The sequence below is a fragment of the Elaeis guineensis genome, chromosome 1, assembly GCF_000442705.2.
Source record: "Elaeis guineensis isolate ETL-2024a chromosome 1, EG11, whole genome shotgun sequence".
NCBI lineage: Eukaryota > Viridiplantae > Streptophyta > Magnoliopsida > Arecales > Arecaceae > Elaeis > Elaeis guineensis.
The window spans coordinates 104759148-104780716 of record NC_025993.2 but is presented as its reverse complement, the minus strand read 5'-3'; the positions used below and the strand labels follow the sequence as shown (position 1 = coordinate 104780716).

The following is a 21569-nucleotide window of genomic DNA, read 5'->3' as shown; positions in this document are numbered from 1 at the left end:
CCCAATACTAATGTTTTTGGGTACATATTTGTTATCTTTATTCAAACAAATGCATGAATCATTTTTCATGCGTCTCTCATTCCAACATCCATCGGTGGGAACCAATGGTGTACTCTCTGTGGATGACTGATCTCTTGGGGGGAGGGCGAATGCATGAGTTCCTGTCTGTGGGAATAGCCTTGCTTACGTATTTGATGGGGAGGAGGCAGTTCGCCAGGAGAGCTTCTCTGGTGGTGGCATGGTGCTCGTAGTAGCTAGCCACGGGGATGCTGTTCAACACCTCCAGATCCAGCTCAAAAAATTCATCATCTTCATCATGACGGCCTTTCTCCTCCTCCTCGTTGAATCCACTCCTTCGGTGCTGTTCATCGGCTTCTCTGCCAATCTTGGTGGAGGCGGCCATGCTGTTTCTGTCTGCAGTTTGCTTCTGTGGAGCTCCCTAGGAGCGTGTTCTGATTTATGCTGAGAACTTATGTTGGATGGTTGTAATGTAGGCAATTAGACAAACTAACGTCCAATATGTCTACTTATGTTGTTGCACGTTTGGTTAACAACGTCTTTTTGAGTGAGACTGGCATTTGGTGGGTGGTAGAAAAAGAGGGACCACTGTCGAGTACGTCAACTTTTGTCGCTGTTTGGTGTGACATTTATGCTTTGCCTGTCTACCTTTGCTGAGATGGTCCGTGTTAGATTTTAGTATGTGAGAGAAGTTGGTTGGAGAGGGTTAGCTGCCCCTCTGGTTGTGAACCGAATGGTGGATGACCCAAATTCGGTATGTGGGGATTCTCTTTGCAATGAAGTTTGTAGTTGCCATCATCATGTACATGTATCTCAGCAATTGCCTCTACCGTCTTACAAGTAATCCTCTCGATTGTATTTAGTTTAGACACTTGGGCCATAGTTGAAACACAACAGGTTTTTCATAGGTGAACTATGGCCAAGAGACCTTCCGGTTTCTTTGTCTTTCTCCCCGGTTTAAGGGGTTTGGTAATGTCAGCCTGAACCCCAAGGCGACCGTAGCCCAATGTGGCATGAATCTCACCCAGAGGACAGCTATTTTGATAGCATTTTCTTCAGGAATAAATGGGGCACCCATGGCCCAATGTGGAGAACTCGACCCTTGGTTCCCCGTAAGGATCATATTTACCCTTGTTACGGTTCTGAACAGATAATGATTCACTGCCATAGAATAGGCTTTCATCTTGTTCGGTAGTTGACGTCTCTTTCCAAGCTAATTAAGCTCTTAGGCAATTGAGAAAGTCTTTGTGCGCTACCTACGGTACAATAAAATTGAAGCGCACCACATTTTTATTTTTCGTTTATTATGGAGTCATTGTTGAATTCTATCATTAAAAAAAAAAAACCCATTGTTGAAGAGGATAAAGGTTATGGAGTAGACTTAATTTTTATTTATCATTTATTATGGAGTCAATTACCTGATTAATTGACTTTCATGAAAATATGTCACAATATTTTTAATCAAAAAAAAAAATATGTCATAAATATATTTTTAAGAACTTTCAATGATGTATCTAAAAATAAAATAAAATATTTTATGATAATTAAAAAATATCGTAAAGTGTTGGGATGTCGTCCATTATAAAATGAACGATCCAAATTGTTAAAATATTTTTATAATTTATATATATATATTTTATTTTTTTAATATACATACATAAATAAGCGTAGTCATTTATCTTAAAACGAATGACATTCAATTATGTATAATATTTTATGATATTTTTTAAATACGATCTATGCCCAAAAATCTATTCGCACCATATGCAACAGTGAATCATCGGCGTGCATAAAGCAGGAGCTTTATAGGAAATGATTTAGACTTGACAGAAGTAATCATATGGTTTGCTGATGACAGGCAATCACAAGGTTAAAGATTGGGCTAATCATTATTTTCGAAAAGGCCATATAGGAATCTATGTGGTATCAGCGACGGATCAGAGACTATCTTCGGAGTACAAAAAAATTGGCCAAATTATGAATTTGATAATCAATCTCTTTAGATCGATTTATATCGATTTTTTTTTTTTAATTTGAATTGATCCCAATTAGAAAAATATTTGAAGCAAAAAAAAAAAAAAAATTAATTTTAATTTAATTTTTTAAAAAATATAAATCTATCAACCGCATCAAGCAGCTACGAAAGGATGACGGTAGTATTGTAGATGATAATAAAAGGATTCGTGAGGAGATCCTCCACTTCTTCAAAGATCGATAGATGAGGTCGCTGGATGAGGACTATCCCATCTCGGGTGTTCAGTCGGTTGTTAGTATCTCCATGCAGTAGATTGAGTTTTTGACCAGATCAGTATTTTCTGAGGAGATGCATGGGGCCTGTGGTTTTTTGGTGAGGATAAGGCCCCGGAGTCAGATGGCTTTCCTCCACTCTTTTTCTGACGGTACTGATCAATCATCCGAAAGAAGGTGGTGGAGGCGATGCAGACGACCATCAAGTCCAGAGGCATTTCGAAGGCTTGGAAGCGGATCCTTATTATCCTTATTCCAAAGCGGCCTAATATTTCAATTTCTGAGTACTTCAGACCCATCAACCTCTGCACTACCCTCTATAAGGTGTGTGCGTGGATTTTGGTTAGACGGCTGAAGCCGCTGATGCCTCGTCTGATCTGTCTAGAGCATGGCACTTTTATTGATGGTCGGTCTCTCACCGATAATATTTTGCTTGTCTAGGAGTTTATGCATGACCTCCAAAGAGCTCTTTGTCGCTATTGCCTTATGACAATCAAACTTGATATGGAGTAGGTGTATGATCGGATGAGTTGGACATTCCTCCGATGGATGCTTTAGGAGTTGGGGTTCGGGGAGGGTTGGATTGATTGGATTATAGACTGCATCGAGCACTTGAGCTTCACTATCCTCATCAACGACACCCCGACGGAGTTTTTTCTTTCTACTATGGGCCTTCACCAAGGTTGTCCTCTCTCTCCTTACTTATTCATTTTATGCACTGATACCTTATCCAGGGCGTTGAGATCGATGGTTCAAGGATAGGCACTAGAGCCGTATTGGTCGCCCCCTAGTGCTTAGCCGCTTGCATACCTTCTTTTTTCAAATAATTGCCTCCTCATCGGACATACTTCGGCCCAAAATGCGGAGTCTTTTGCAGCCATTGTCAAGGCTTACTGCCGGTCGTCTGAGCAATTTGTCAATATTCAAAAGTCTGCAATCTTTTTTAACCCAAGGATGAAGCCCCAGGTCAGATCGGCGACCAAGGAGCTCCTAGAGATTCGAGAGTAGTTCGGGATACTGACCTATCTTGATGTTCCGATCACTGGCCATCATCTGCAGCGGACGGAGTGCAAGCCCTTAGAGCAGCAGATCCAAGATCATCTTCAAGGTTGGCAGGCCAACGCCCTCTCCTTCATGGGGAGGACGACTTTAGTGCGATCGATGCTGAGCTCTATTTTGGTTTATCTCCTGGCTAATATGATTGTCCCGGTTGCTTGTATCAGAGAGATAGATCAGCAGTTTGATAATTTTTTGTGGGGATCTGGGCATGATCGTCATCGGCTCCATTTACTCTCCTAGGAGGTTGTGTGTCAGCCTTTGCGGAGCAGTGGCTTGGGGATCCATTCCTTGTTAACGAGAGAGGAAGCTTTGATTACCAGGCATGCAGTCAGATTTTTAATCCAACTGGACTGCTTGTGGAGCAGGGTAATGAGAGCCTGCTAGGTGGGTGGACCTAAGGGAGTCCCATTCAGCCGGCCCGAGGTTGCTCCTTCATCTGGAGGAAGATTTGTGTTCGGAGGACCGATGTGATGGACCAGATCAGATAGTTGATAAGAGATGGTCGCTCGGTGGAGGTGATACAAGATGCCTGGATTTTGAGCTTTCCTCTATCTTGCTGGCCGACCCTTGTCAATAATGAGGTGGAGGACTATATGAGGGTGTCTGAGCTCATTATTGTCGATGCTTCTAATTGGAGGGTATAAGAGATCACTCAATTTTTTGGGAGCCACTCACAGAGTGGATCCTTGCCATCCTGCTTTCGGTGCACCCCACTCAGGATGCGAGGGTCTGAGGATGCTCCTACTGCCTGAAGGTTCCCTTAAGAGACCTATCCAATTTGTATAGCCTGATGCCTTCTAGGTGGATTGAGATCGCTTGGATTTGGAGAGTTGCCGCTTATCCTAGGGTGCGGATCTTTTTCTGAAAGCTTGCTTGGAATCGGCTTCCTACTCGAACTCTTCTCAGGGAGAGGGGCATGGAGGTTCCGACCTTGTGCCGGATTTATGGGGTGGAGGATGAGTTTGCTGAGCATGCTGTCCTAGGACAAAAATTATTTGGAGACAGATGAGCAGTTATCCTTAGGAGATGGAGATCCATGGTTGGTGTCCTTCCTTGGCTTGATCCGTCAAAGTATCGCTGACATGATGTCTATTGTTGGTGGGTGGATAGCTTATATTGTTTATCAGATTTGATTGTCAAGAAACAGTCTTGTCTTCAACAGTGAGGTGATTTCTACTCATCGGGTGCTGAAAAAAGTTATCTGTTTAGCTCAAGAGTACTACCAGTTTGATACTGCCACATGTCTCTTGACATCTCCAATCTCTAGAGCTCTCCGACTGCCTCAATAGCAATCTATAGGGTTCTTTCCATTTCCTGAAAGCCTTCACCCTCAGGGTTTGTCAAGGTTAATTTTGATGACAGTGTTAGAGACGGCAGGGGCGTAGCTGGCTTTCTCATTTGCGGTCCTGATGGGAGATTTTTGACGGCCGGTAGTTTCCATCTATTTGAGCTTTCGGTCCCGGCTGCAAAGCTTCATGCCGCTTAGGTAGGTGTCATCTTTGCAAGACAACAGCTTCACGCGGATAAGATGATCTTGGAGGATGACTTTGCTACTGTCATTTCGTGAATTCAGAGTGACGCCAGGCAGCTCGAGGGTCAATCGGGATGTTAGGGGCTTCATTCAACTGGCTGTTGTAGTAAAAGTCCCACATATATATAGGAACGCAAATACTGCAGCAGATTGGGTGGCGACTTTTGTTGCTGAGAATTCCGATGGCTGACTGTAGAGATAGAATGAGATCTGCCCGTAGATATTGTAGAATTTTGTGTATCTTGATTTTTTAGATTATTTTTATATTAAATTGATGTGCCTGTCTATTTGTATAAAAAAAAAAAAAAGAGAGGAGGAGGAGGAGGAGGAGAAGAAGAAGAAGGGAGAGTATAAATCCTATATCATATAAAACTTTTATATTTTGGCTAAGCGAACCTATTTGTTCTAATCTGTTGAACATCAATATGATAAATGGAATCAATTTTTTCTGATGGATTTCCAATAATTTTTGTAAATGGTCTATTTGATTTCGATTTCTATCAGAGAAAACTGATTTAAAACAGTTGGATTTATCTCCAAGCCGACACGATCTGACCCCGTACGCTCTGCAGAGGAACAAAGTTCTGCCACGTGACGACCAAAGTGGAAAGGCGTCAACGGAAAGGCGAAAACGAAAAGGAAAAATAGAGTAGGGAGAGGGAGGAAGAGATCACTCGGGTGCGGTTCTATGATTCCCTCGTCCCTTCGCGCCGCCGACTCCGTCCTTCTCCTTCATGGTGGTAGTGCCGGAGAATCCTCTGACTGGAGAACCGGCCGGCTCGGTACCGGGATCGGTGGCGGTGGCAGCTTGCGCGGCCATGGCCCTCTTCTACGTCGCGATTCTCTACGCCCCGACTCTCATCCTCCGCCTCCCTCCCCCGAGCTCTCTTGATAGCTTCATGATCCGGAGGTTCGCCTGCGCCATTGTCTCCTCCGCCATCTCCGTGCTCGCCTCCGCCATTCTCCTCGGAGTAAGCTATTAATCCATCCCTTTCCCCCTCCGTCTCCGTCCTTGGACTCAATCCAAGAGCTAAGAATCTTTCCTCCACCGTTTCTTTTCACCAGTTAGGGAGATTCCAGGACTTGCCATTGGTTTTGGGTGTATTTGGCATCAGAAAAGACCACTTGGTAAGTTGTTAGTTTCTTCCTTTTTCTCTTTCCATGAAAAGATGGGTTTTGGTGGATTCTTGTTTCTTATTTTATTAAATGGAAACTTTTGAGCTCTGAATTTAATTAAAGCTTGGAGATTTCTAATATTGCAAGCGTAAAGTTTGGATCTTGCAGTGGCAAGCTGTGGTCTTTCCTCTGTTCCTGACATCTTTACTGTATTCTGGGTCATTGGTAAAGAAGTCCTGGTCACTGATGAATCCATGTAGAGGAGGCAGGACCAATTCTGGGCGCGGAGTCCGTTCCCATGATTGTGTTAGAAGTGACGCTCCAAGGTTTCTAAACTGGGCAAGCAGTTGTGCTCGTAATGTTATGGTCTGGCGAAACTATGTGGTGGTTCGCATCATTTCCTCTTAACTTTTGCTTCATAAGTTGTATTGATAAATTAGGATTTTGAAGGTCTTTGGCATGTATCTAGAATTATCAGTTTCTTGCCCACTCTGCAAAAAGAAAGGGGATGTTGGATTTTCTAATCCCTTTCATGCATATTTCTTGATTTGCTTTTGTTGCAATACTCTAGTTTGGTAATGTTTATAATGAAGCAAAACTGTTAATAATTGACCATTCCCTATTGTGCAGGCACCATTTACAGAGGAGCTGGTTTTTAGGGCATGCATGATACCTCTGCTTTTTTGTGGAGGCTTCAAAATTTACAGCATCATATTTCTTAGCCCAGTTTTCTTCAGCTTAGGTAATTTACTCATCAAGGAAAACCTCACATATACTTGTCCTTTAAATTCAGATTGTTTTGTGCTGAGAAAAGTGAATTCCTCATGAAGCACAGACACAGAAGTCTTTGTAACAAATTGTCCCACTTGTTGCAGAATTGCTTCACCGTCTATGTTCTATGATACTTGAGAAAGTTTTAGGTCTAAGAAACTCATTTGTGCAAGTTAGTGAACCAAACATATGGCACACAGATCTTTTTAGGAATATGGCATATGAATCATCTGACATTATGTTGTGGCTTAGACCTAAACCAGAGCTGGTGTCAAATACAAGCTTGACCAACCCATAGGGTCTTCACTGCCAAAACCTGCAGGAATAGTACACTTTAAGATAGTCAGTCAGACCTTTCTTACTCTTGAGCCTCAATTTCTTCAGGTATCGACGATGTTTAAAATTGATGGATAACCACCTCAATTTCCTTCTCTGCAAATTTTACTGGGCCCCTTCATTGACCAACATTTTCATCCACAAAGCTAAGAGGTTTTATATTTGTCCTATAAAAATTGTATTCGCATCTTAGCAATATTATCAATCAAAAGCAAATAATCCATTTATTAATTATCCTACTGAACAACTTTGCTGCTTATAGTCATTAAAAACTTTCACAGTTTTCCCTGTGTGAGGAAATGACTGAGGTAGCAATATGGATATTACAATGCCTTTTCTGTAACATTATCATTATTGTGTCCTATAATTTTTTAACCTGATTTTCTGAGTATAAATTTTGGCTCAAGATAAGAATATACCACTTCCAAATTGATTGCAGTCTTATTCTTTTAGAAAGTACAAACTTTTGAAAGTCCTTCACATCTCTGTAACCTCATATTCCGTTTACCATACAATGAAGTTGTTCAGTTGGAGTGTGATCAGGTGCTTATGCGGTAACTTCTTTCTTTATTCCTTGTTTGGCAGCACACTTAAATCATTTCCTGGAGCTTTATTTTCAACAGAAATATAGCTTTTTGAAAGCTTTCCTGATTGTAGGTACTTCTTTGATCCCTGGGCAAGGTTGTTTCTTTTACTTGTTCACTTAAACTTGATCCATAATGTCTCTGTATTCTGACCCTGTCTTTCATGTTATCTAGTAGAGCAAACTCTGTCGAAGGTTCTGTGCTGTTATACATTATCATTAGTTCTTATAAATCTGTAAATTTACAATGAATGCACAGAGTTTTATAATCATATATCTGTGATATTTGTTGGCAATGTGCACTACTTTGATCAGTCATATCTATGTAAACAAAGATTTTAGTTTAGAACATATATATATATATTACTCTGTAAACCAAGCACCTGAAACCACATCACCATACCCACTCCAAAAATCCTATTCATATCACATCTATCAGGTGTTTCTGAAGCGGCTTTTTATGTCTTTTTTACTTCCCAAATTGCACATAATCGAACCATTTGAACTTGTATCATTGGAATTGTATGTGTAATTTTTGGCATGTTGTTCTGCCAGCTCACTTGTATGCAGTCATCATTGTGTTTACTGGCAAAATTTATTATTAAAATTCTATTGCCTAAACATCCATCAGTAAGTCATGTTGTTCACTTTTCATGGCCATGATAGAACTTGTTAATTAGAGGCATGGTATGTTGCCTTGGTAAGCCCACACAGGCTGATGCATGTCTCAGCAAAAGCTCAACCTCTGTTCAGTGAAAATATTTGACTTAGTTGCTATGAAATATGCTCTCCCCTATGTAGTGATCAATATGTACTTTAAATTATTTAGATTAGGTTCCATGATAAGAATTTGCAAATTATATAGTATATGTTATACTTTTGCTTGCTAGTTATATTGCTGCCACTCATTTTGTGCTTGCTTGAAGCATGGAGAAAAGACCTCCAAAATAAATGTATTTTTGCTCCTAGGTATTTGATGCATTGTAGTTGTAGATCATGGTCAACAAGGCGGCTTTCTAATTTGAGAGGCCCATCATTGATTTTTACTGGGAAGCAATTGGGACCCAATGCTCTCAAGAACTTTCTATCTTAACTCATATATACTGAATATGTATAAATATGAATGATAATATAGCTTAATGTCTGTTTAAATTCCCTTGATTTTGAACACCAGGTCCTGCATGGTAGCTTTAATTATCTGCATAGAAAGTTAAAGTGGCTACCGGTTGTGGAAAGCCCGATCAGACATGAGACGTATTACTTTGATGGTTACCCTTTCTCACTTATTCAGAAATTTTAGCATATTCATTTTCCTAGTTACAAGATGTTCTTTTGCCCCAACTCTGCTAACGTGTCAATATATGTTCTTTATGTTTCTGTAAACCATGGTATATTCAATTATCTTGTCCAACAGGCAAGACAGAAACTATGTTGTGAAATATGTAACATATTATGCAAATGTTGCTTTGAGTCCTTGGGGTCCTGATGATATGTTTATGGTGTATGCACTACTATCCTCAATCGAAAAAAAAAGAATCATTTTCTTAATGGAATCAACACATGCTACTAGTCTGATCCTTGGGCTAATAATATCAATGCCTTATATTTCACAAATACTATCTTATTGTATCCCTGTATGAAGACTTTAAACCTATCGGATGATTTTATTTTATGTCATGAATAAGTTTTGTGACTTTGGGTACACAACCTCAATCAGTTATTGAGTTTGCCTTTTCACCTAGAATTTCAATTATTGGAGAGTGAATTACAAAGGTTGACTTTGGGTGCCTTAACCTTAATCTGCTATTGTCCTTGCCTTTTCACATAGGATTTCAATAATGGGAGAGTGAATTCCAAAGAGTGGAAGCATGTGCAAGTCTGCTGCAAACCAGTTTTAAGATTAATCCCTGGGTGAGGGAGTCCTATAATGTCTGCTCTCTCTCTCTCTCTCTCTCTCTCTCTCTCTCTCTCTCTCTAAATAATTTGATCAATAATAACACGTGCATGTATATACATAATAATAGATGTAATAATGATACACATACATGCATATTCATGTATGAGAATAGAATAATACAACATATATGGCTGAGTATGTATTTAAAGAATCTTCAAACATATACTGCTATCTGTGTTGGTTCATGACTTCTATATCAATGTTGATCATGTCGTAGTACATTATCTGAGTAGAACCTCTCTGCATTTTTTTAATAAGTCAAATGAACTTCTTAGCTTCTAAACAAACTGATGCCCCAAAACATTCTCATTTTTTATCTGATTATTCAAGTCATATGACTTTCTCTAGTACATAGTAACATATAAAAATGACACATTTCTATACTTGAAATGTTGAAGTTGAATGAGGCCATTAAATGTTATGCATGTGTTTTACTGCCCATGAAGGCAATTGTGCGACAGACATGTTATCTTCGTTAGCAGCAAGGCTTGAATGTGGCTTTCCAACTTCACTCACAATGTACAGCTTCAGGTTCTAGCTGATGCTTTAGGGTGTATATAGATTAGGGGTGTTCTGCCGACTTATATGATTGGTTTCATATTGGAAAACATTCTATTTTAAAGTTGGATCTGTTTTTATCTCAATAAAACCTTAAATTGCTATATCATGCTTTACAGGTCTCCAGCTTGGTTATACTGTGATTTTTGGTTCGTATGCATCTTTCCTCTTCATCCGAACAGGTTTGTTAACTCCTGGTCTTCTAATGTAATAATCCATAGTTTCTGTAATGTAATGACTGTTCTGTTTTCCATACCCTTCTAATTGATTGCATCTAGTCCTACCAAAAAATAAAAAATGATATCTAAGAGTTTTCTATATGGCTTTTTTTGATTCAAATGTTTGATTAGTTGATATTTTAACCAATAACAAGGCGCATTCAACCGTCTGTTTTCCTTTTTTTTTTTGTTGGGGGTGGGGGTGGGCTATGTTCATTGTCATCATGAACTCCAAAGTTCGTTGATATTTGTTGGCAATATTTGATTATTGGTGGTCATCATGAACTCTGACTTTTATTCTGTAGTTCAAGGAAAAGACACATAGAAATTCAGGCTCTTTATAGGCCATTACTTTTCTGTCTTCCCATACTCAGGCATGGAAAATTGTTACTGAGTGTGACTCTAGTGAGTACCTGTATTACAGTATGTTGTATGATTTGCCAGAACCTTAATATGCCAAAACAAGAATATGGAACCCCTCGAGTATCTTTGGCTTAATTACATGTCTCTTGTTATGATGGATTTGGATTTGAAGGCACTTCACATGAAAACTTCTTCTGTTTAATTTTATAAATGAGGGTATGTTGACATGATTTCATTTGTTCTACCATGTGCAGGAAACCTGATATCTCCTATTGTGGCTCATATATTTTGCAATGTAATGGGATTGCCTACTTTGTCTTCTTCAAGGACAAAAGGTTTGTCAACCTAATTTTCATGTCGCTCGACACTTCTTGACTGTGGAATGTACTTATTATTTTATGAACTCAAATGCTTGACATAAGCCCACTCAGTTGACAACATCATAAGTGCAAATATTCTGCTTGATACATTTGCCAGAGAAACAACTAACTGTTTCTAATCACTTCCATTGGCTGGTATATTTACATGTTGTCTTCTTTCTGGTAGCTGAGCAATTTGGTGCCCACACATGCACACACAAAAAGGGGGGCAAAAAAAGAACCAAGATTGTATTGAGCAGTATTTATTTTTCAAAAATGACTGATTATTGCCTCTACAAGTGAGTAATGTAACATGACATTATGAGATTGAAGATTTTGTGCCAAGAAAGAATAAGCAATAATTCTTCCAAGCATTTTGGGAACATAATATAAATATCAATGGGTTGTAGAAATCTTTTTAATCATGGATTTCTCAAAACCTTTTAAGTTGTTCGCAGCCAAAAATTTTGTCTGAAATATTGTTGCAGTCACCACCTGTATATAACTTCCTTCAATTCAGAATCTTTTGTTTGTTCAGCATCATGATTTGCTGCCCTTAGTTGAACTAATCTCTATTCCAACTTCAGGTGCAGCAACTGTTGCATGTGTAGCTGGCTTAGCAGGTTTCTGTTGGCTTTTATTTCCTGCCACAAGTCCAGACATGTACAATGGTAGGAGAGATGGCTGTAGCTGCTGGCAAGGATATTGCAGTTGGAACTAAACTGTAACTACGTGGTAGAGTTCAAGAATGACTCGATGATAATGATATGGTGATTTTTTGGTAGAAAGGAAAAAGACTAGATTATCTGCTTGCTGTTTCTTTCCTGCCTAATGTTTACTCTGGCCTTCACTAGCGGGTGATCAGATGGCAGGATGTAGAGCTGCTCAATTATGCTTGTCAAAACGGCTAAAAGGAATCAAACTTTTCGATTGATAGGGGCAAAACACAAGGGGCATTAATAGGAGGGATTTTTTTCCTTAGCGAGTTTTCCAGACCATAGACATTTCTTTGTAATGGAGCAACCAATGCTGAAAAGGTAGTGCTTTGATGAAATAGCTGCAATTTCTCTAATTAATAGCTACAGCTTCAGCAACACAGCTAACGCTTGCGGATCATCTGTTTGCTGCATTCTGTGGAGGGACAAAAGCCCGAGATCTTGATATTGGTGATGCTGAGGTCCATTATTGTGATAGCCTCTGATTTTTAAGCATCTAAAATGTTATTTTATTTTAAACTGTATGCACTATTTCTTGATCGAATACCAGAGGACCAATCTACTCATGGCACAGCTGAATCTTTGATGGAAGTTGAATTGAATGATCCCCTGTTATGGCAATGAATATCTCTAGCATTTTTGAGAGTCTCTTGTTATTTTCCAAGGTTTTTCCCAAAAACACTTGAATACCTTGGCAGTGTCGAAGAAAAATATCTTATGATGATTGATAAATATTTTTGTGCTCATAAAACTATCATCATAATTAGGTTGACTCCTTGCTATGCACATTTCATAAAATTCCCATCCAAAGGGAATGCAGTGAGGATACACATAGCAGCCTAGTGACTTTTTGAGTTATATACGCTATGAGTTGCTCAAGCATTTTTGTAATGAAAAAGATAATAGACATGCTAATTAACAATTTAAATACATCATCGAAATATTTTGAGGGAAATTCATAAACAAGGATAGTTTTTGAATAAAGATCTCATGCATCTCAAAAAAAATAATACACTGGATGGTTCGATAGCAGACTATTCCGTAGTTCGTTTATCAACGGCTTCGATGAGTTGATCTACCTTTTAAATATATATGTGTGTATATATATAGGAGAGGCGGATGATGGGCTGATGAAAGCTTCCTTATTGGTTTCTTGTTCGTTTTTTGGGCCTCCCACGTTGGCTTCCTATCAGCCTATCACATCCGTTCGCGGGAGACGCGAGAAGTCGAAGACCTCCAAAGTTGAACACAACCGTAGAAGGAAGGCGCCCGCGCCCGCTCCCGGTCGATGGCTCTGAGCCGTCTCCAGCTCCTAAAGCCTCCACCTCCCTCGCTATATCATTCCCCACCATCTCCTCTCCTCCTCTCCTTTCCCTTCCCAAGAGTTGCTCCTCCGCCCCGTCGTCTCGTCTGCTCCAAATCGGATTCGGCCGCTCCAGGTCAGTGCCCGTGGATCCCCGAATCGTACCACCGCCAGTGGTTTCCCTTGTCTTCTTTTCTTGTCGATTTAATCTCTGTTTCTTTTTCTTTTTTTGGAAAGAAAATGAAGCAGGATTGGGGCTCGGGGGAGAGCTGTCCGTGGGCGATCTTCTTCGTTATCTCAACGAATTTTGGACTCAGTTCCTCTCCACCGGTACTAGGAATTCGATCTTTATTTGTTTAGGATTTATTGAAAACAATCTATCAAGACCAAGTCGAATGAACTGGTTAAGAATCTCTAAAAGATTCTGAGATTTTAACGAGAAACAGAGGGGGCACGATTCTTCGACGGTGTGTTTTTTGCATTTCAGCTGTGGCGAAATGGCAACCGATTGCGGCGGGGCGCTCGGAACATGTCCTCTTTGATTGCCTTTGTAGTCAGAGAAAAGTGAGTGATCTTCCATCTTTCGCATATGTGATGCATATCCATAACGATGGCTTTTCATTGGCGTTTTGATCGATGAAATAAATTGTCATTTAGGTTTCGAAACCTTTCATGCTTGAGCTGAAATTATGCTGCTTGTTACACATCATCACTCAGTTCTGATTCACACTTGCTTCTTTCATCAGTTTGGGAATTATTCGATCATATTGCAGTTCTTGATTGTTGTTCCTGATTAGATCTAGAAAAGGTAAATCTTCTCAATTTCATAGGATCATTATTCTTTCCTTTTGCAGATGTAACATTGGCAGCATGTTTCAAGGAATTGCTGCTCAGACAGATAGACCATGCTGGAAACAGAAGCCAAGGTCTGCATCCTCCAGGTCTGGATTTCTGATGGTAAATGTGCAGACATATGGAGGAGGCTTATGGCACAAATGGTTCGGTAGAGATCAAAAATTAGCTCAAAGAGTTGTCCTAAAACTGGCAATGGTTCTAATGCATAAGCTTGTTAAAGTGAGGAGAGCTTTCTCGCATGTACCGATGTTGGCCATACATCTTGAAAGGTTGCTCCTTATTTCTTCCTTTTAATGCTGATTAGTGCCTCTTGTTTTATTTAATGTGATATTGTTGAATTGCTTTATTTTGAATTTCTTGCACCTGTTGGAAGTTAGTAGTGCAGTTGGTCATTATGATACTGGTTTCTACTTTTTCAGAGTGTGGAAGTATCCCATTAAATATCGTTACCTAGTCTTTGGTTCAAACTTGCTGTTCAATTTCAAACTAAGATGCTTTTGGTTTACGAGCTAGGACATGCCAAAATATGTGAACGGAAGCGTTATCATCTCATATCTTACTTCACCATCAAATGCCCCACTTATTGAGGTGGTGTTTTTGTGATAAACTTAGTGAAAATGCTCGGAAATCTAAATCTGTCGATGCACTAGCGGATGCCATTCATCCTATGTCAGAGGGAAATTGGTTAATTTGGAAACCAAGTTTCACCATCCATTCTGACTGACGGTTGAAATAGTTCATCTTTCATATGACTTGTATTCGACATAGATCTTTAAAGTACATACTTTTCATTCACCATGTACACTTTCATAAATTATTTTTCCTTTTGAGAATATTCTGTTTATGACAAATTTATTCCATTCTTGATTCACCATTGTTCATATGTCTTATTATGATCTGAAACTTTTCTGCTAAACTTAATGATAAGACAAAGCAATACTGAATATCACTTCTCTATCTCAGTCCATTTTGCAACCATGCAGCCTCCTTTTAATCCACTGTACTTACCGTTATGTTTCCAGGCCTTTCCATTTGATTCTGTTTAAGGTTTTGATCTCATATTCTTCCAATTCACTTGTGCCCATGCATGAAAAACGTGTTATGGGAAAACAAGCACTTATTTTAGTCCTTTGCATTTAATATGTTGTTTTGTTGAAGGGAGACAAACAATACATTAACTTATCCTTCATTTGGTACATCACAGTCAACACTGAAATGTTCAGACCAGACTTTGAGTCACCTTGTTCCACTACCTGCAACCAAACTTGAGGAGGCACAAGTGAAATCTGAAGACAAAAGGTATTCATCAATCTCTTCAAAGAGTGTTCATAATTGACTGCCATTGTAGGTATTTCCATGAATACTAGTATGATTCTTTGTTAGGCACCTGACAGTGCAATATACGTAATTTCAAATAGAATATTGGATCGGGTTATGAGGTTATTATCAACTTATGCTTTATCTTTTGTAGTTGAAATTTGGAAGGTGGTGGTTGCAGTTTGTAAATTTATGAACTTTGTATTTCAGGTGTTATTTGAGGAACTTGGTTGTAATGTTGATTAAATAATGGGTAGAGCCAAGTGTTTGTGATATTCAGCCTAGCTGTCTTGGAGGTGGAAATAATGAATTTATCTTGTCTAGAGACTTGACAATCTTGCTTTGAGTTATTGTGCACTCAGAGCTACCCTGGAGATTTGGAAAATGAGAAGGCTATGAGAATGGTTGCTTTATTTGATAATGAAGAGATAATCATTTCCAATGCAGCTTCAAATAATTTTTACATCTTCTGTACCATTTTTCTTCTTGCTGTGGCATCTCTAGTCATAGCATTGCTTTCTTCTCCTTTTCTGCTTGAACCTAATCATTGGCCCTGTTCGGTCACTGCATTTAATTTCATGTTGTTGTCTCGTTTATTTTAAAACAAAGAACACATAATGCATGGTAATTTATGGTCATCAAACCTTAAGAGTTGTCTGGATTCATACTTGCTTCAGGGGTTGGTTCGTCATACATCTTGTAGCTTGTGGCATTCCTCAGCTCTCCATGCACAGGTGTGTCTCTCATCCTCTGGCTTTACTGCATGTATATAAAATCCAAGCAAATTTTGTTGGCTCGATGTGAGAATGTATTATCTCTATAAATAAAATTCATGGCAGAAAATTGGGATTACATTACAGGAATGCACTAGATTCAAAACCATATGACAAACAAAAAATGGTATTTAAAATTCATGCAGCAGTGGTATCTTGAATGATGACAGATTGGTTTTATCAACATACAAGTGACAGTAGGCAAGTTTTAACAGGCTTAAGAGTAACCCAACAAGCCTGATCCTCCGACCAAACAAAGGAAATAAGGTGGATTTTTAACTCAGAGAATCATGAGTTGGTAAAAAGGCTGTCTGGCAGGTGACGTTATGTGCATGCATAAAACACATACATCTAATTAGAATCCATCTTTACAATATTTGGATTCATAAACCTGGTCTCCACCATCTATATCCTAGTTCATGTCTTTATCAGGGTCATTTTAAGCCTGTCTTCCTATATTACTCTTCAAGGACCAAAACCGTATGTGGTTCCTTATCAGTTGTCTTCATGTTCTGCTTACATGAGTGAATAATCTCATGTCCCTCAATTGGTACTATTCTAAGCTTCCGCATGTGTTCTAGCTATTATCTTCTTATTTGACACATCCATCTTTATATGAGCATGGTTATTGAGCTCATTTTATGCACAGGAAGTCACTTCATCAAATAACCGCCCATACTGGGCACACTGTTTAGTTGACTTATTGTAGTAGAAAAACAAATTCTTTTGTTATTGTTCACTAATATACCATGTGCATTCAACCTGCCTCATTTTGATCACCATGTTAAATATCTCAATCGCATACTAAAGAGCTAGTGTTGTAATTCATCCGTCAATACATGCCAATGCCTCATCTCCCTAAAATATTCCTTAATTTTCTCGTCTGATTACATATATTCTTGTTGCTGAATATAAAGCCATCAAATTACAGTATACCCCCCAATCAAAGAGAAAAAGAAGAAGAAAACATAAAGCTGTTAATGTTTAAATGGATGAGTCTCCAGACACTGGCCAGAACGATCCTGAAATACCTGAAACATCATAAATATTTTGGTCAGTATATCTACCTGCTTGGATGTCACTCTAGTTTGAGCCAATTGCTCATCCACCTGAATTGTGTTGATATTGTATCACAGCCATCACATGAAGATCAGCTGCTCTGTATTTCTCTTAACACACGGTTTGGTGTCTTGGTCTGATGTTGGTGTGGTAGGTGCTTTTGTCCTCGTCTCTTTTTGTGTAGGTGGGTTGTGAAATATATATCTATACATATACATACATACATACATACATACATACATACATATATATATATATATATATATATATATATATATATATATATAGAGAGAGAGAGAGAGAGAGAGAGAGAGAGAGATTATGGGTTACAGTCAAGTTACCAACCAATTTGTTAACGGTTTTCTATCCATCTGAATTGCTATCGGCTATTTGTTCATTACTATCTGAACTGTCTTCTTCGTTTGGACCATTCAGCCTTTCCTGCCATGCAGATATGGATCAAGTGGGTAGCATAATTATGTGGCATGCGTCTGAGTAGCTCATTACTCTACTGCTCTGCGGTGCCATCGGTTCTTCTGAATAGTAATGGTATGATCTGAACCCTTAGCATCATTATTTTTATCTTGGTTCCCACCTTTTGTCTACAATCTCTGAGTATCTCTAGAATTTAGGATGGCCTTTCACGTGCAGTGGCCCAAGTCAAATTTATGGTGGCTTACATATTAATGAATTTCATGCTTAATGGGTGAGCATTGAAGAAGCAAAGCATGCATATTAGTTGATTCTTTTTTGGTAAGGCATGTTAGTTGGGTTCAATTTGTTTGGTCTTCCTATTTCTGACCATATTTATCTAAAGCCTATATTTACAATAAAATTCTAATATCTTGTGATTAGTGGTGTTACTTAACGAAGCCCTTGTGTAACCAAAACAAGGGCAAAATCTAGTCAGTGGGGAAAATTGTTACGAAAAAGGTTGTTAAGAAAAGTGAAAAATCTCTATGTTATGATGAGTGGTATTACCTGGAATGATCCATTTAAGGGCTTCTTTGGAGTCTTCCAGATATCAATAAAACAAGAAAACAGTCATTTCGTTTTTGCTTATTTTATGATGTAATCATTGCAAATGAGATCAAGTGGGCTGTTGATGGGACTCCTAACTTGAGAGCGCATGACGTATAACTAGCTTATGGTCAACTGGTGGATACGGACGGACGAATGGGTCAGGCCTCTTTCTCTCTGATGTAATGTTTTACGGTGGACCCTTCTCCCTCTTTCTCTCTCTAGTCTCATCCTTTTCTTCTCTCAGAGTCTGGTCTTCGTTATATTAAGAAACACATTGACCTCGCCTCGAATCTATGAGATTGGTCCTTGACTCACCATCACTCTATCAGCTTTCCAAGATCTCAGAGAAAATGATCACAACCTCTTTAAGGATCCGCGTTAAAGGGTCCATAATTATAACGAGGAAAGCTTCGGACACCTAAAAGGCTTCTGCTGCTTATTCCACTGCAGGCTAGTCCTAGTTCTTTCTACTTTTTACACTGAAGGTTGCCCTAGTTTTTCTGAGTACACTAGGGATTATGCACTGTTCGCAGGAAGACCATGCATCAGATGGTCTTGTAATAGCTTCATTCATACAGTCTCTGAGACCTAGCCAGCCAAAATTTAATGGCCTCACCAGGGACTAGGATTGTTGCATTCTGTAGCGTGAGCTAGTAGTAACCCTGAGGGTTGTGATAGAGCTTTTTTGACTGTTATAACCCTCGTTGTTCATGATTAATTTACGTGTGGTCCATGGCGTACAAATTATCCATTTAACCTTAATTTTGTATTAAGACAGCTCGTCACCTTAATTTTGTACTGGAAAACCTTGACCTTTTTAACACCAGAAATCTCATAAATTTGTACAGTTGGCAGGATAAAAAACCAGTTTGATAAACATATCTAATTTCTATCTATATAAGCTTATAAATTGAAATTTTTACAGAAGTGTGGGAAGGATGCTAACACCTGAAAACCTGAAATAAACAGAAACTGAATTTGGAGCAGGAATCTGGTGGATACTTGTTCTGTAATGGAATCTAAACATTAGTCAAAAATTAGCTGCATTCTCGAGGTATAAACATGAACTAAATTGATAAACGAACATTCTATAGATGTGGTGTTAAGGTTTGCTCTTTTTAATTAAAATGGTGAGCATTCTTTGTACGCCAACTTCTCTCAATGCCCTCAACGTAGTTCGCAGGAGAGACTGGCAAAAGATGTGGATATTGCTGACAAACATTTCGTGGCCTTCTTCCAGCCTCTTTTCTAACATATGCAAGGAGCATAGTTTGGATATTTTGGTGATACCATAACTTTGCATCTTTATATTGTTCTAAAATTATTCTTAGTTGCAGTAAAATTAAATTGTTTAAGCATTTCGCCTGTGAATATTCTCATTCCTTAATTTCATTCCTGTTGGCAGCGTTTCATGTATAGAAAGCAAGAAGAATTTCTTGTAGCAAGCTAGATTTGATAACAGAACTATATATTACTGCCCTGCAGGCAAAAGTGATCAAACTACACAGATTTTTAGCCCATCACAAAAGCATCCAAAAAATCCTCAGAGCACACTTAAACTACTTCAAGGCTTGTTTGCACCAGGAGTGTTGTCGTTTGACGGGGTGGCGTTGAGGTCCGGGATGGGCCTGGGGTTGGGATTGGAGTTGGAGTTGGAGTTGCCGTTGGATTTGGCCAGTTTCTGCTTCAGCTCAGACAAGAGGGCCTGGTTCTCCTGGTTGAGAAGCTGTGCTTTCTTCCGCAGCCTTTCATTCTCTTTCATTATGTAACAGTTCTGCAAGTAGAGCTCGGAATTGATCCTCTCCATCACTTCTAGACAGGAACAGTGCTCTGAAAAAAAAATACCAACAATAAGCAAGATTAGCTTAGGCGAACAACAGTATCATAAGTGTTAGCAAAGTAAATAAAATCAAGAAGTTGGAGTGAGGGTGGTGATTCAAACTCGTGTATATTAAACCAAATGACTCGTTTGTCCCAAAAGAAAAGAACAAAATCAAGGCACTGCAACCTAGAAAACCCAAAACTCATGTATATTAAATCAAATGACTCGTTTGTCCCAAAAGAAGAGAACACAGTTAAGGCACTGCATCCTAGAAACCCACAGGGAACGAATAAAACATGCATAACTGAACCTTCTAAAGCAAAAGACCTCGGCATGTCATGGACTCTGTGCCATGGCACATAAGCCAGGCGCCGGGGGGGGCGGGGGCGCGGAGGGGGAGGGGGAGGGGGAGGGAGAGGGAGAGATTGTTAACTACAGTATCTCTCTCCAAGTGTATGACCATACAATATAGACAAGAAGCATGAAGGAAGAGACAACGGCAGATATTATATATTAACTTTCAATTGTTTGTGAGAAATATAAATTGGAAGGAAAGAGGTTTAACGTAAGACAAATCCAATAGATAACTAACCAAACAACCATCCAGGTGTCTAAAGGTTCAAAAGCAGTCACCAATAAAAATTCCCTACCTAAAGGATTCACAAAAAACAATGGACCTACAAATATACAACAAAGCAATTCCCTTATTAACAAAGTCATCTACTTCCCCCACCACCAAAGAAAGAATAAGAAACCAAAAAGACTAACCTAAACCAACATGCCGACTTTAGGATGAGAAGACAAGATGCATGCCAACTACCCTTCATTCTCAAACAAAGAACACAAGATACCCTACACATCGAGCTCAAGTATATATTCCAAAAGAAGACGCTTGAAAGAGTCACCTTTTGGGTGGTTGCCCTCCAAAGTGAGAACGAAAGATAGAGTATAATGGACAGAAAAAGAGAAGAAGTGTGTAGCCGGTGATGGGCTCTTGGAGGTGGGTTGTGGGGATATTTATAGCGTGGAAGATCAGGGGGCGAGGAGCGAGACATGCTTCTCTCTCTCTCTCTCTCTCTAACAGCTCTCCTCCCCGCCCTCTCTCCCTCTCTCTCTCTTTTTCCGTCTCTAGTGTGGCACAGGAATCATGCATGTATGCGAGCGAGCGAGCGAGGGGGGAGGGGTGGGGAGGTGACCGGTGGAGGGCGAGAGTTTAATGTTCGCAAATGATGAGGTTGGGCGGCGGGGTGGTGTCACGTGATGATGGCCGGAGTCCGGGGGCATTCCGGGAATTCCATGAGCTCTCCACATCATGATGGGTTTGGTCGGCCCAAGATTCGCAATGATGACCCCTTTGGACCCCCACCCTCCCATCATCACCCCGCATCGATGCTCTTTTGTTTCTTCCCATCATCCCCATTATTATCCCATTTATTGTTATCATCAACATCTCCTAATTTTACCAACAAATAAATTCAATCCACCCTTGGTTAACTCGTAAGTTCTAGTAAATATATTTAGTCTTTGCTAAGTTTTTTTTTTTTTTCCCCCAAGGAAATTGCTTTCCTGCCACTGATTCTGCTGT

The 21569-nt window shown here is 39.4% G+C and overlaps 2 protein-coding genes across 10 annotated transcripts; one reads left to right on the top strand and one right to left on the bottom strand.

Moving 5' to 3' along the window:
- Positions 1 to 5378: 5378 nt before the first annotated feature.
- On the top strand, positions 5379 to 20103 carry LOC105038234 (CAAX prenyl protease 2). Of its 8 annotated transcripts, none has more exons than XM_073258104.1 (16): positions 5379 to 5826; positions 5921 to 5983; positions 6140 to 6358; positions 6602 to 6713; positions 7664 to 7731; positions 9490 to 9572; positions 10296 to 10358; positions 11012 to 11092; positions 11704 to 13271; positions 13385 to 13465; positions 13623 to 13699; positions 13990 to 14259; positions 15195 to 15289; positions 15985 to 16041; positions 17575 to 17688; positions 19648 to 20103. In XM_073258104.1, exons 1-9 carry the CDS (start codon positions 5590 to 5592, stop codon positions 11789 to 11791), a joined length of 1014 nt encoding a protein of 337 aa, XP_073114205.1. In that variant the 5' UTR covers positions 5379 to 5589; the 3' UTR covers positions 11792 to 13271; positions 13385 to 13465; positions 13623 to 13699; positions 13990 to 14259; positions 15195 to 15289; positions 15985 to 16041; positions 17575 to 17688; positions 19648 to 20103. The 8 variants fall into 8 exon arrangements, with proteins under 8 accessions (XP_073114205.1, XP_073114195.1, XP_073114202.1 ...); XM_073258094.1 differs by having other exon boundaries at positions 13373 to 13465; XM_073258101.1 differs by having other exon boundaries at positions 11704 to 13465; positions 17592 to 17688.
- LOC140858179 (uncharacterized) lies at positions 19727 to 20826 on the bottom strand. 2 transcript variants are annotated; one of them, XM_073258124.1, is made up of 2 exons: positions 20312 to 20826; positions 19727 to 19992 (listed from the first exon to the last, which is right to left on the bottom strand). In XM_073258124.1, exons 1-2 carry the CDS (start codon positions 20445 to 20447, stop codon positions 19727 to 19729), a joined length of 402 nt encoding a protein of 133 aa, XP_073114225.1. In that variant the 5' UTR covers positions 20448 to 20826. The 2 variants fall into 2 exon arrangements, with proteins under 2 accessions (XP_073114225.1, XP_073114228.1); XM_073258127.1 differs by having other exon boundaries at positions 20295 to 20373.
- Positions 20827 to 21569: the final 743 nt, after the last annotated feature.

Coding starts and splice junctions, on each gene's coding strand:
- LOC105038234 (XM_073258104.1), top strand. CDS start 5,590: ATGGTGGTAGTGCCGGAGAATCCTCTGACTGGAGAACCGGCCGGCTCG. Junction 5,827..5,920: donor CCTCCGCCATTCTCCTCGGA/GTAAGCTATTAA, acceptor TCTTTTCACCAG/TTAGGGAGATTCCAGGACTT. Junction 6,359..6,601: donor TCTGGCGAAACTATGTGGTG/GTTCGCATCATT, acceptor CCTATTGTGCAG/GCACCATTTACAGAGGAGCT.
- LOC140858179 (XM_073258124.1), bottom strand. CDS start 20,447: ATGGTCATACACTTGGAGAGAGATACTGTAGTTAACAATCTCTCCCTC. Junction 19,993..20,311: donor AGAGTCCATGACATGCCGAG/GTCTTTTGCTTT, acceptor TTTTTTTTTCAG/AGCACTGTTCCTGTCTAGAA.